Here is a 15,936-nt window from a genome sequence, read left to right on the forward strand (position 1 = left end):
TTAATTAAGCCTAGGATAGTTTAAGCTAAACCAGGACAGATACCAAAGAAGCCAATAAAGGGTGTAAGAAGAGTTTTTGATGTATTTTTACAGATATGTTAAATCTCTGTGACTCAAATGACCAGTTAGTTGTTGACTGACTGAATGTGTACTTCACAGAGCTGATTGAACGAATGCCTCGACATACGATCAGCAGTTTGAGCCATATTCCCCATTAGGTGAGGTACAGAACCCCGAGTCAAGCTGCAGTAGTCGGTCAATACCATTTTTTTGAATGACCAGTGTTGATATTTAAAGTGCACGGCAGCCAATGGCCAATATATAATGGTGACATCTTGTAGGGCTGCACAATATCAGAAAAACTCCCATTGCGATGTTTAGTTCCACTGCGATATATTGCAACTCGAAAAAAAGACAAGAACTTCCATCAAATGACTTTAAAACATGTCTCATATGGTGTAGCATTGACAACAGCATCCAGAATAGCTTCTTGCTTTGGATGGCATTCATACCTGATGTTGCACTTGTCATAAAGAGTTGTATGCTGCTGATTTAAATGCTCTAATAACTTAAGTAAGACACTGCCAACAGGATCCCTCTTTTTGGTCATCAACACCCTTTTTGGAGCCAAAATATTTCCACACAATTGAATTTGCATTAGTTTTTAGTTTCTGGCTCATTTTGTTGTGCATCTTCTAAGTCATCTAAATGTCATCTGTAACAGCTAATTAAATTTAAAATATTGACGTGCACTTGTTTCCCTGCTGAGTGAAGACTCGGTGTATAGTTAACATGTTATCTCAGGTTCACTTGCTTAGCAGATGGCAATGGCTTCTGTGTGGCACATATTTCTTCTTTTGCTTTCTTCAGCAGCAACAATATTTGCAAAAAAAAAAAAGACATTAGCAATGTGGTCTGCTCTCAGCAGTGGAGGCGAATTTTATTGAACTGGACACATCAAAAATAACCCAATAACTGCAGTAAATGGTCAGGCCATAGTAGTATGAGTGGACTGACCCCACTCGTGTTAGGCTGATGGTGTACTTTCCACGTACGCAACTTTCACCATATCGCCAAGCCCGCAATAGTCCACACAGACCCCTCCGCACATATCCACGTGCTGCCGAAAACCTGTGTGGTCTACATTACAACTACAAGGGCGAAAGTGTGCGTGCTTGGCAGTGGTGTGTAATGAGTTGGCAATTACTGGTGTGTCACTATGTAGTTTCAGCAAAAATTACTTTATATCCCTAATATGTGTCAAAAAAGGAAAGTTCCACCGCCAAGATTTTTCCCCCCCGACCCCTGAACAAAGCAATTATTTCACTGATGAAGTGGCCTTACTGACTTCTTCCCCTATGGAAAGACTTTAAGTTTCCAAACACTCAATTCATCGTAGATCTAAGGACTCTCATCTTAAAGGGGGTCATTGACCTAAGTGCCATTTTTCCTGTTAAAATCCAAAGCGCTGGAGCCAACACAACAACAACAAAAAAAAATGTGTTACTGTCGAAATAACCAGACGGGACTGCATATGTACACACCTACAGAGAAAATGACAAGCATCGAGTAAAACGCCTCATCGCTGGGGTTGATGTTTCGACCATTTACCACTTGGAAGGAAACAAGTAGGAAACTGGTTTGTGCAAATAGTCTGTAAGACAATCAGTTGTGTCTGTGTGTGTGTGTGTGAGAGAGAGTTTGTGTGTTTGCCTGTGACACACTGGGACTAATTCAGTTACTCAGGGGTTCTGTAGCGTAATACCTTGTAATGACACACAATCTCATTTTGTCCAAGGAGACACATCAATCTTTTGGATTTACTGTGGGGAGCTGAGTCTCTCCTGGTGAGTGAGTGCAGAGAACAGTGGATGGAGTGTGTGTGTGTGTGTGTGTGTGAGTCTCAGGCATACATTTGTGTGTTTGTGTGTTAAGCAGTGGGAAAGAGGGAAATGGAATAAAATGTTCAGACCAGTGGAGCTGAAAACTACCCATACATTGGTTTGATAAACAGCAGGAAAGGCCACCATGGTACATAGCTTGAAGAGGTGTGTGTGAGTGTGTGTGAGAGAGAGTGTGTGTGTGTCTGCATATGATCATTGTGTGTTGAGAACGGCATAGAAAAGAAAAAAAGGGGGGGAATTCCTTTGTGGAGGAGTGTGTTTGTACGTGTCGTGCATGTGCTAAAGTGTTAAATCAAAAGGAGATTGTGTGTGTATACTGGGCATCCATGCATCCCCACCGTTCCACACACATATGGACGTGATCAGAAACACCGTCCACTCCACTGTAATTCTGCTTTTCTGAAGCACATCAGCACATTTTCTCCCTCTTTTGTTGCTGCTTGACATGATGCATTTTCATTCCGTTTCCTCGGAGAGCAAAACAACGGAGGAAAAGAAAAGCTGAGATCATTGACCAACGATAAACCAAATGAAAACGCAGTCAAGTAGAGCGGGCCCAACGAGGATTATGTGGTTCTTTTGAGATCGAGGAGAGATATGGGCAAATTATTTGAAATGAATATTGCGCAATACTCCAGTGGTGGATATTAGAGTCTGAATACTGTATGTGCTTTGACTGTTGGGTGAAAGAGGAGAAAAAAAAAACACTTCCGTATCTCCGTGGCATCTCACCTTATTCAATTCTACAGTTACCATATAAATTGAAATTACAAATGAGTACATAGGCCTGATTCAATTTGCTTTTAACTTGAGTAATGACTTCCCATTTATTCCCTTTTTCTCTCCCTTTCTCTTTGAAGCAGAGACTTTCATCTTCAAAAACAGCTCCTGGATTCGTACACTGACACCGCTATTCTTTAGTGATAATCGTTATTATAACGTGTGCCACCAATGAGCTGCGCTGTATCTTTTCTTTTTTTTCTTTTTTAACCCTGCCGTGCCAAGACAATGCGCTGCCTTTGACTGATCACCCAACAGAAATTGTTGTAAAGTTTGCTAACAAAAGAAGCTATCAGTTGTGGTCTGAAATACACAAAAGAGGGCCTGTGAGATAATTGATAGTTAACAGTAGAAATGAGAGAGAACTAAGCAATGCTCATAAACGAGATGTGACAGTTAACAATATGAAAAGGATACCCAGATTTCTCGTGTCTTTCCAAGAACCGCTCATGTTTAAATCCTGTATTACAAGACAAGCTGAAACACATAATATACAAAAAAAAGAATGAGAAGGTTAGAGTGAACTGTGTGCCTTTGCTGCTACAATTTTCTCCCAGCTGTGCTAAATTGTGCACCAGTTAGCTGCAACACTTGAGAAGAAGCGATGCAACTCCCACGTATCGATGCAATCACCATGTGCCCCGGCTCTGTGAGGAAAAAGAACTGCTTTGTGTTGCATGGAAGAGCCGAAACGGTAAAAGAAAATGTATTTTTGTTCAATATTTTTTGATGAGTTGTGACATTATTTCAGGAAAAATCACTGCTCGACGCTATTTCTCATTCGCTTTAGCGTCTTATCATGTCGGATGCTGGGATTGTTAAAGGCATCTGAAGTCAACAATGAGCACTGTGTGGCCTCAGTAAGGGTCTTGGGTTTCCCCAAATGGCAGCAAGCTGCAACTTCTGTCTGAATTCAAATTGGCCTAGTTTGGAAAAAGTGCGTGTATAGTTCCATATTTGTTACCCCCACTAGCTTCAAAGCGGTGTCTGAATGAGATGTGAATGGCAACTTTTTGGCCACAGTGACACATGCAAAGGAGACACAGCTGAAGCATTTCTGATGTAATGTGTTCCACTTTCCAACAATAAACGCATATGCACACAAACAGACAATTTTTCTTTTTCGTAGGAACACCCACACAAATGATGGCCCATGTTGAAGAAAACAACAGATGACCACAAAAGCTATCAAAGATACCTGGAGTTAATATAAACACCTAACAAAATATTAGAAACGCATCTTTTCAACCCTTACTAATATGAATTTCAAATGAATTTAGTGCAGCAGATCAAATGAAGGAAACATGGTGTGTATATTGTAGAGCTAAGGGGGAGTCCGCATTTACCTTTTAACATAAATTCAATCAAACATGGGATGTACTGTAGGTAGTGTAAGGTGGAGCATAAAACAAAACGACTTAAAGCATTCTGGATGAAAGCTAGGGAGTCACTCTTAACTTCGTAAGTTTCAAAGAGTAGTAAAATATGGTCAAAAATAGGTCTGTTTTGGTATTGTGTTGTTTTTTTTCTGATTTAACCACTTCACTGTGGGCCAGACATTTGGCCAGGGGGGAGTCTACAGGTACAAACGGAGGTGACAAGAGGCCCAGCTGACCACACACTAGCTTCCCTCGGAAGACCTGCACAGAAACCAACGAGGTAAGCAAAGAAAAGCAAAAAGGGTCTCCATTATCCAGACATACGAGGTGTGTCAGAAAGGTTCCAGGACTGGTGTCACAAAAGATATATTTCAAACCCAAACTACAAACTACCAGCTTTCCCTTTCAGAAGATCAACCAGCACATGTACTAAGAGGTCCTTTGTCTCGTTTGGTGCACGAGAAGAGGTGAGAGTTGTGGCAGGACAAGTCGTTGCTGCTTCACCATGACAACACACCTGCTCACAATGTCCTGAGCATCCAACAGCTCCTGGCTGAGAAGAACATCGCCGTGCTGGAGCAACCTCCCTACTCACCCCACCTGGCTCCGTGGGATTTTTTCCTCTTCCCCAAGCTCAAGGGGGTCATCAAGGGGACCCATTTTCAAGATGGCTGTGATGACGGAGCTGCAGAGGATCCTGGAAGAATCCTTCCAGGAGTGCATGGCAGTGTGGCAGAGAAGGCTGGGGAAGTGTGTTAGACTCCAGGAGGATTACTACGAAGGAAAAAACTTGCAGTTTGTAGTTTGGATTTGAAATACATCTTTTGTTGACAACACCTCGTATGATGTATCTTACAAGCCACGGAGGGAGCAGGCTTGGGTTCATTCATGCACTGTGAAGTTTCCATTCTTGTTACGTACTTTCATGGCAGGTTGCACTGAATGCATTTATGTGAAATTATCCAACTTTCTATCAAACTATTTGCTCATTTGTCCTCAACTGTGACCCCAGCTTCTCTACTATTGCTATTTCTATGGTGGCTAAAGTAAATAAAATAAGTAGTTTCTGCATGCAGTTGGTGTTGCTTCTTATCAATGTGTACATTCATTCTGAACGTGCCGTGCTACTCGAGGACACATCAGCTTAAGAACAGGAGTGGCAAAATCTGAGTGTTGCAACCTCCACTGACCTCAAATCTACTTCTCTCTCAGCTGGCCAAAGCCTTGAATGTGACACCTTCGTTACAATGGGTAACACGAATCTGCGTAAAGGTCAGCACCAGTGCTGATAAGAGCTATTATTCCACTGTGTCAGCCTCCAGAGTGGATGGAGAAGTTGTGCCAACCTGATGCAAAACACAGGAAACAAACCACACTGGGGGCCTCCCTGCTAACACAAATATATTCACAGTGCGCGCTAACATGCAAGCACATGGACGCTTTTCACTTCGTCTCTGTCGGCTCTGTTTACACAGCGTCTGTGTGCACATGTGTCCTCTGCTACAGTGATTATTTGTGCCTGTGTAAATTAAGGGTAGGGAGGGATAAAGGTCTGCGAGAAATGAGCCTCTGGCCTGTTCAAGTCATTTACGAGTGTAGCCGAACATAAAAAATGAACAGAAACAACAGGAGAAGAAAAAAAAAACAGATTAATTCTATGTTGCTTGAGTAAAGAATCCAAAACATTCATGTTGAAAAGGTATTAAATATCCATTCAAACCCCAAACAATGGAATCAAGCAATAACAAACACGGATTGATAGAAAGATTAAATTACATTTCTGTTAAGTAGATAAATACGTTACTATAAGTGTCAAAGGTAGGGGAAAAAAAAAAAAAAAAGGATTGAATAGAAGGAGCTGAACAGAGGAAAGAGGATGAAATGCTGTATGGGCTCCAAGGTTATCCATTATACCTGAGGCCAGCGGCTCAGAGGAAGAAAATTTCCACTCTCCTCCGACAAAAAAACAAGACTATTGAAATTTATCACATATTAAATCCTCTGATGGTTGCTTCTATTCAAGAGATGTCAGCATCTCTATTTGTCTATTATAAGCTCATCTGTGCAAGAATTTGAAGGACAATAGTGTGCAGGAGGCAACTGCGGAGAACATCCAACCCAAAAGTATATTTTTTTTGCAGGATCATACAATGAAATGAAGAAATAAAAAAAAAGCCGATTCAAAAAGGTATGTGAAACAATTTTGGGGGGAAAAATAAATATTTGTGCTACGCATGACCGCAGAGGTGTGATTGTCATTTCAGAGCAACATTTACAAAGGTTTCCGACGGAGGTGCAGCCCTCCGTATCACCATTAATTCAACTTCAAACTATTTGTTGCAAAGTGTGAGCGATCAAGCGTCAAGGCTGCAGTCAGTCTGTCAGAAATTCTTCGCTCATGTTTGCGAGAGCTCTCAAAACACAAGACTTTCCGCTGAATATTCCTCCGTATCACCCCCCCCGTCTTACCTGCCAGCCTGTCTGGAGGATACGAAAGATGAGGTCGGTTTGGGGGGTTGGAGGAGAGGATCGTTAACACCTGACTTTAGCGCACTGTAATAACAATGACAGAGATTATGACTGCCAAAAATACAACTAAATAGAGAACAGGGAAGCTAATGAAATGTAATGAGCTGTAACAGTGGAACAAAGGGCTTTTTTCTTTTCTTTTTTTTTTTAATGCCTGCAGTGTAATAGCAAAGGTTCACACAAACAGACACGGCAACAAACACACACACAAGTTTAATGACCCATTCTGACTGAGTGGCTGTAAATTCCTTGTTTATGACGCCGCAGCATCATGACTGAACTTGCTCACAAAAGGGCTTTTACTGTCGCACAAATATAGATATACAAAGAGCAATATAGGACCGTTAGTGTAGCCTCGGGCCAAACGCACACATGCGCCACACCAGCTTCCCTAATGGTATCAAGCGTGCTAAAACTGGGACTCAGAGCATTAGAAAGACATAGTAAAGTCTTTCTTTTTCTTTTTTTTTTCCCCGGCAGAATGAAAAATGAACTCTGCCCTCAGGCTTATCTGTTTGCATAAAGCGTCTATGAAAGGAATAACATAAGAAACAATCCAAATGTTGCAGACTAGAACGTGAGCCAATTAAGGAGCAAAAGCCTGACATGAGCTGCAGGAGACAACACCATGAGCCTGAGTAGGGTGGTGTTTAAAGCAACCCTGTCTTAACTGTGAGTATATTTCCAATATATATATATATATTTTTTTTCCACCTCTTATTCCCACACCTACTTTATCTACTGCTTCATTGTTCTCACTGATCGGTCAACGTGCACATAAACAACCTGTAAAAAAAAAAAAAAGTCTGCTGTAGCTGAAGCAAATCCAAATTTGACAGGTTTGGTTATCCTTTAAAATAATCATGCTGCTTACAGGGTGATGTCAATACAAGTGATAAAGAAACTGATCGAATCAATCAACCCCAAAAAAGCAAACAAAACATGAAAGCACTAAAACTAAAATGCTACCAGTTAATTGCCAGTTGAACATTTACGCTAACATCTGAGGCTTTTGTTCATCGCGAGTGAAGATAACCCAAAATAACTGCGCTGAAGGCCCAGGAGAAACTTGACAATGTTCCTTTTCTACAAAGCCAGAGGCTATTTAAGGCCTAGCTGGACGATGCTGAGTCTAATTTCTGATGGGGATAAAATTAACTTGGTAGGGGGGGAGAAAGAAAAAGGCAATCTAATTTGGATTTAATAGGTGCAAATGAAATTAATATGCAACTTAATGAAACTAATATTGTGAATCAATTTCAACGCAGAATTAAATTTTCTTAGGTAGTCCCAGGTGAGACACTGCGCCGGGCTGTTGAGAGGATTTGCACTTATTAAGTGACGGGGACGTCTGACGGACTAAAACGACTGTGTGCAGAGCAGTCTGAGAGGAAAAGTGGATTCTATTTAAGAATACAAACATTGAGTTGATTACTGTTTGTAGTCATAAAGTCAAATCATGTGGAGGTTTCAGATTTCAGTAAAAGTGCACCGTGGGAGTACATAGTGAAGCTATAACATTTTCACAAGTGATTTTGCATTTCACTGCTGCTTTGTCAAACCTGCACCACTTTCCACACAAGTGGCCCCACCTGCACCGCTGAGAGCATGATCCATGACTGCTGCTGCATCCATTCACAGCGCATATTGCAATCAGTGGAGCATAAAGTCAAACACTTGAATTGAGCTATTCTCTTTTTTTAATTGATTTTTTTGTACCTTAGCTCATATGTGGTTCAACTGCTCTTGTGGCTGCTGAGCTGATGTGCAGGGATGACATTAGCAAGAGGAAAACCGGCACGTGTCAGAGCGTCAAATTCAAAGTCGCTCCCTGGTCATTGATCAAATCTGTAAAAACTCATCTCTGTGTATAAAGCTACATATTTATCCGTTTTATTCCATGAAAATATTCCTGTTCTGCCTCAACCTTCTAAGCACCAAAGACTGTCTGTCTAGAGGGCATGTCATCTTGAAGAGAAAATTCCAACATTTATCAGAACTACAAACTTAAAGTTTGTTGGATTTTCAACTCTGGCAATTCTTGCACCACTCACCTGCTGATCAAACGAGACCAAATCTAAGATTAAAAGTGTGATAATTCACTGACAATGCTCAATTCTATGTGTCCCATTTTTAAAAAATCACCAAAAATAAACCATTTGCGCGAACTAGAGTCAGTATAAAACAAAAACCTTCTGCAGTCCTCGCTGCAATCAAGAAGCTATCAATGACTCAAATTGAGTCGAGACCATAGACTGTATAAAAGATGGACGTAGCTACCGTGACGTCACCCATTGGTTTCTGCACTGAGAAAGTGAAGCCAGGGTTTTGCTACTTCCTGGTTGACATCTTGGATTTTTGGAGCCAGTGACGCAAAAATCGTCAGAGGGGGGGCAGAGCCATAGGAGCAGTGATTGGTCAAACGGATTGAGGGGCGGGTCCTCTCTGCCCGCCCACATTTACCGCCTTCTGCTCGCTTCGTCTGCATCGTCGCTGTCGACTGTCAATCAAGCCAGCCACGCCCCTTGGCCCGCAAAATTTTGACAATTTTTTTAAAAATTCAGTATTGATTTATTTTCAGATTGGCCACCTGATCTCTGAATTTGACCATGAAAACTAATAAGAAAGAAATCCTGAGCTGTAGGAATGCAGTATTTCGTGTATCTGTGATCACTTCTTTTCCAATTCAAGTCTATGGGAGCCAGGGCTTTTTGGAGCCAGCAGCTCTCGGACGTAGGTTTTTGACACTTCCGGGTTGGCTTCATTTTTCAGGGCTGGTTGCTACGTCCATCTTTTATACAGTCTATGGTCGAGACTAAAATTCAAGGATTTTTTTTGCCTGAACTCGGCTGAACTGCAGGCCATGCTTCCACAGAGCATATAGGAGGAAAGCAAGGAAACAAATTAAAAGTGAAAGTCGAACAACACCTAGAGCTGAAGCACACCAGCTCATCAACAACTCTGCTCAAACACAATGACACAAGTTGTATCACTGGAGTACTTCAGCCACACATTTGAACTGGAAACCAACTCTAAAGAAGAATACTGACAGAGAAAGCCCCGTCCTATAAGCTGACGTGATTGGTTCCTTAGGTTTGTTATATATGAAACCCTGGAGGTGTGAATTGTGAGATCATCATTGATGGGGGGCAGTTTCAAGGAAAAATATAAAAGCCTTTATATGGATATGTTAAAAGGGTTAAAAAAAAAAAGAATAACTTGAGGCAGAGAAATTTCCAAGAATTCAATGTTGTGCTCTACTGTTTGTTGTGGATTCACGATATTAAATGTCACTGAAATCAACAACATTTTCAATAAAATTTGAAGAAGACATCTCTCATGAGTAAAAAACACAAGAGTCTTCTAACTGCTTTCCAATATGTAAACCTTTTCATGCCATAAAAATGATTTGAGATAGAAGATTGTTCAAAGATCTGCAGACTGAAGCATGACATCAGCTTGACATCTGGCAAAAAAAAAAAAGAGAGTTTAAATGAATATATCCCACATGTTCATAGAAAAAGACAAACCGGCACAAACCGGAGACACTGAAGTCGACACACAAACAACAAATTAATGCTCTCAAATGTTCTCTTTGACGCAGAGGCAGCTGGAGAAGAAACGCTAACTGATGTTGTGCATGTTTGAGCCACACAGAGTGTCAGACAAGGATCTCTCTGTTTCATCAGCTGACAAATGTCGCCAGTGATGTCAGCACTACCTCAGAGGAATATTCACAACAGATCATCTCAAAACGAAGCACATAAAGGACACATTCTCTGCCATTTCCTTGAGACACGCATTGAGAAGATCATGTCAAATTAGTGACCGACCGGCTCAAAGAGAAGCAAACAGCTTGGATGTTATTTGGGGGGAAAAAAGATTTGGTCAACAGTCGGCTCATCCAGTCAAATATTTGTGTAATCCACGTTTGGGACTAAAAGAGTTCCAGTTAAAAGAGTAAAAACAAGGGGATTTATTTTGCAGCCGGCCTGACCCTTCTGAAAAACAACAGCGAGATCATCTGGATCAGATACGGACCCCCTGCTGGAGGGAGGCTGGAAAGGGGCCGACATCTGCACACACACAGCACGAAGAAACGACTCACAAAAATGCATAGATACAACTTTGAAGGCTCAAAAAAGAAAAAAGAAAAAAATATATACAAACGCCAAAGAGCTGAGGACATAAAGAAAGACATGAATAAATTCACACTGCAGGTTGAAAGTGACCAAAACAGAATGATAGACTGACAGAGACTGAAATCCATTTTCCAACAATTATCAAAAGGACGATGCTAAACTTGATGCTGGCCACAAGTACCAATGTATATGAAACGGCTGAACCAGTTGGATTTACAGTTGTCCTAACAGATCAACTGTAATTTAAGAAGCTTTTCTGGAATAAAGGGCATTGAGCTCTGAGGCCTACAGACATCAACTCTTCAGGAAAGCACTCACTGGATTTGAACTGAAAGAAAGGACTTTTTCATTTTAAGGGTTGGAACCTCCAGAGAAAAGTAGGTTGATATCATATGAAGCAGTCGCATTTTTACGTTTTTTTGTTACTGTCATATAAAGTCCTGCACCTCTATGACAACAGCAACACCAAAAGTACACTTGTTTTGTAAAGTGTGAACAAAGCTATAAGTCCATAAGTTACTCTAAAAATCAAACAAGACAAAGCAGAATTTCTTCAATTATTTTTTGTTTTACAAAACTCGACTGTATCGAAAGTACAACACAATTCTTTGGTATCCATAGGTGACCAATGCTGGGATTCTTTTGTTTTTTTAAAAATATATTTTGGGGGTTCTTGTCTTTATTTAGAGCAGCAGAGATCGACAGGAACGGGGGGAGAAGAATGGGAAGCTGCAAAGTGTCATGAGCGGGAGTCGAAGCCACGACCGCTGCATCAGAAACAACAGGGTTTGCCTGCTCTACTAGGTGAGTGATAGGGAAGCCCACTGATGGGACATTTGACTGCTTACATTTTTACAACTTTTCCAAACAGAGCTTCTTACATGGTACTCTGGACATGAACAAGAAAAAGATGTTTCACTGTGCTGGATGCATCTTCCAATAAGTTGCTCCACTGGGCAGCATTTTCAAAGCATCCTGCATATTTTTCATAGCTCCAATAGGTTTTATATTCTTTTTGATCCCTGTAATGTGACTCCATACTGTGCAGGACCTACAGCTCAGCTAAAAAAAACAAACAAAATAGACACTAGAGTTTGGTTATAAACTTAGTATTTGTTGCAGTTTCATCACTCGTGGCTTTTCTTGGACTGAGGAGTGAAATTTTGTTACAGGATGTGACGATTTGTTTTGTGTGACTTTTTAACCACAACATCAAACAAAGTGAGTTTGATGAAATATCAGTGGTTTAATATTAGCTTTGGTTAATTTTTCAGCACATCACACATGATTAGTTCAAACTTCTGTTTGTGGCTTTGATAAATGGTGTCATTATGGCTCTTTTTTTTTAAATTAAATTAAAAGCTAGCAGATTTGGGGGTTTAGAAGGTTAAAACAGACTAGTTCTTTTTCCTTGCTCCCTCACTCACAACATCAGTAATATTGACATTAAGCATATGAACATTTGGTTGAGTGAGTGAATGAAACAAACTTCACTGGAATTTTCTGGAGTCGACAACAATACTCGTAAATGCAACAAAACAGCCAGGAATGAATCATGAGGAGCATGGTGGATGTATAAAACACCTGCTAACACATGTAGGTCACAAAGTACTTTCATCCTCAGAAAGGTGTTGCTGTTGTTAAACATGCATGTTGGATAAACCACATATAATGTAGGAGCTATGTTGTTGCTTATGTTGGAGCTGCGTGACTGCACTCTATTTTTCTGAAAACAAAGGCCCCCCTGTAACAAGTATATAAGGAAGCTGATGGATGACATTCATTGCTATTTATTGCTCCAATGTGAAGAATCACAAGGTATCCACTGCATCACTATCACACCCAAAATCATCATAAAAAAAACGCCCACTCTGGTAATACAGCTGCTACAAACCGCCAATCAAAGAACAGGTCGCAGCCTCCTTGTTGGTTCGTCTCTACGTTACACGGACAAGAATGTTGCTGCAATTAGCCCAGACGGTTCAAGGACACCGGCAGAAATTCCAGTAAAACGCTGAAACCCCCTTTATGGAGAGCAACAAATGTAAACAGGCTCAAACAACCAGATGATGCATGGCTGACCATGTAACGTCTTTCTGATGGTGATTTAAATCAGCTTGAATACATTTCTATGAGAACAAATGAGCATTCATTTAAACCGAGAAAGCTCTCCTCTTAAAGAAGGCCGGCGCTTTGTCTACGAGCTGTTTACTTCTCTTCTTTGTGAGTCCAGCCATTAATGTATAGACTTGGAAGACATGAAATAGGATGATTGATGGATTATCATCAGTGGAGGTCCGGCACAGTGGAATTAGTCTGTCGTAACCCTTTTTAACTAGCCCGCTGAGGATACGGCACGTGGGCTGGAGGAGGCGCACATATCTGTAAACAACATGAAATTAGCCCATAAAAATGTAGCTGCACATGTGGACGGAGGTGTCAGCGCTGGTGTTTGTGCATCTGAACATGTTAAAAGTGCTCCGCTCCGTCTGCATGTGGGAGTTTTTACTTCTGTAAATCTACATTTATAATCAAATCTATAAAATCACTGCTGCTTTGTATGGTAAAGCATCACCAAACACAACTATTCTTGAACTCGCTGCCATAAAGAACTACAACAATGTAAAGCAGAATATTGCAGCTACGATGGAAAAAGGTGACAAAGGAGGGAAGCCTTGTCTGCAGTCTGTTTTTTTCCCACTTGCTTTTATAATAGAAGTCAAATGAAAGCTGGAATAAACGTCCAGGCACCTGTTGGTTTCCTATTACATTTACATATGACAAACAACACTCTATGCACACCCACATACTAGCACACACGTCCAAAGCAAACCATGTGAATTGATAAAATTAGAAGCACAGAGGGGCTCTGTTTAAGTGGTTGTGCAAAGAGAGAGAGAGAGAGAGAGAGAGCGCACACACACACACACACACACACACACACACACACACACACACACACACACACACACAGAGTAAACCAGAACCGCAGGGAAGCAGTGAAATTGAATTCAGTTAAAGCTGAATATTTTATGAATCGTGTTCTCTGTTTGTGCATCTGTGTCCTACCCGGTGTTAATGGAGATGATTTCGATGAGAGGGTTCTTCCTGATCTTGGGCAGATCGAGTCGAGCTCCTCCGAGCCTTCGGCCTCCGTCTTTCTTTTGACCTAACAGACGAACTGAGTGGCCTGTAAAAATAAAAATAAAAAATATAAATATTACCCAACCAGATGCACCTTTTCAAACGAACACATCGACTCAGAGTCACATTTTTCTGTTGTTTCATTGTTTCACTTGTGGCGCGCCGTGAAATTGTTGAAGTATGTGAGGACGGATGTTGAATTGAACATTTCCATATTTTAATAGTTAAACCTCGACGCCAAAGAATAAACTGAAGCATAATTAGGCATGCAAATAAAAGACAACAGGATTCAAGACAACTCAATATTTGGAAGGTTGGATCACTTTCTATCTTTTTGTTCTTTAAGCAGGTACTCAAACATACAGCACATCATTTTATTTACATAGGCCTCGGCAATAAAACAACACCTGATCAACAGCAATGAGAAAATCACTCCCGCTTTTCTTTATTACATGTGTACCAAAGAGTTTTATTCACATGGGTATGTATTTGTGTATGGATTGTTTTTAACTGCTGTGCCAACATTAAAATGATCTAATCTTAATTAAACATCAGTCTTTAAAAACCATCGATTATTGCTGTTATCGACTGAAATGAAACATTTAATCGAGATACATTTTCCAGCTATATCACCCTGCCCTACATTTACATACAACGTTTCAGAATCCAGCTTTCCATTGCACAACATCCACCGATAAACCTATGTCCCACCTATACAGTAGAATTAAAATTAATGAAGGACACAGTGGTCAGTAGGGCAACAGCAATAACTTTGCTGAAGCAAATTTCACTCATTTTAAAGGTACAGTCAATAAAAACAATAACGGATATGTAGGGAAAGGGGTATTTACTAAATAATAAAAAGCTAATTCACACTTTTATCAAATGTGCACAGTAACAGCTGTGAAAGTCTTACTTAGCAGATAACACGGTGTCAAAAAAAAAAAAGCAAATGAGAATCCACACCTGAGTCTAATAGCTAGTAATGTCCAGGCTTTGGTGTGTGGAAATGGGATGCAGCAGTCTCCCCTCTCTAACCATCTAATAGGCTCCCAGCTCGAGGTGAGCGAGATGGAGGCGCTGAGGGATGGAATTGTCTTCCTGTTTTCATCCGCTTTACAAGGGTCTCCAGGGAGGGTGGGTTCAGGGCAGGAAGCGTGGTTATCAATTGGTAGATAAAAATGACAATCTGCCCCAGAGGAGGACAAAGAGCCAATCGGCGAGGCGTGACTGGTCTTAATATCCCAGTACAAGCAAGGAAATGAGAAAACTTCCCCCGTGGAAAACAGCTGGGACTTGGAGCGCAATTTGGTCATCGTCTACACGAGACGTACGCGTCCGCCTTTGGTCATGAAACGAGCATTCAGAACTCATACAAGCTGTAATTGTAATCTGATGCCTCTCTAACCGTGGTTCCATCTGTTGATTCTTGTGCAGATTCACCTGCTAATTCCCCGCTGCTTGTAACACACAATGAGAGGTTCAACAAAAACACTGAAGAAGAAAACTTTGAATACTGCATCAGTCACAGTAGATGTTTAAAACTATCTACAACGGCTTAAAAGCTTCTTCTTTTCCACCTTTGCACACTTAAGACTAACCACAGTGGCTTGCAAGTTGACGTTTAACAATAAACCTTACAACATTTGAGCAATTTCCAACTTTAACGTCAGTAATTTAGCTTCGGGCCTGTTGGTGCAGGTTTGTGGTAAAATCTGTTTTTGAGATTCCATTTTTTTTTCTTTTTCTGGCTCACATTGTACTTTTTGTTTCTGCGTGGTGGGAAAATAAAAAAAAAAATACTTAACTGCATAGACAGACTTGTCAGGAGAAGGCAATAAGTAGCATGGTGTTAGATTTCCAGATGTTTTTCCAAATTATGAGCTTGTCCATTCTAATAAAACATGGAAATTGCCACTCCCCGCATATTCTTCCCTCTAAAAACTGCACAGGACCCCTGTCAATGAGACTACCACCCGAGACTCGAGAAATAATCTCGGTGCCAGCATGGAATCACTCCAGGAATGTACCCAAAGCCAAATTCAATTTCAGGGCCGA

At 40.8% G+C, this 15,936-nt stretch overlaps 1 protein-coding gene across 1 annotated transcript in view; it reads right to left on the reverse strand.

The window, feature by feature from the left end:
* The window catches only part of LOC103372966 (threonylcarbamoyladenosine tRNA methylthiotransferase-like), an 84,122-nt gene that overhangs the window by 16,580 nt on the left and 51,606 nt on the right, over window positions 1-15,936 (reverse strand). Inside the window, exon 4 of the mRNA XM_008302747.1 lies at window positions 13,804-13,924. Coding sequence (XP_008300969.1) covers window positions 13,804-13,924 — 121 coding nt within the window. The remainder of the gene's footprint in view (window positions 1-13,803; window positions 13,925-15,936) is intronic.

The sequence above is a fragment of the Stegastes partitus genome, unplaced genomic scaffold (assembly GCF_000690725.1).
Source record: "Stegastes partitus isolate 25-593 unplaced genomic scaffold, Stegastes_partitus-1.0.2 Scaffold1873, whole genome shotgun sequence".
Taxonomy (NCBI): Eukaryota; Metazoa; Chordata; class Actinopteri; family Pomacentridae; genus Stegastes; species Stegastes partitus.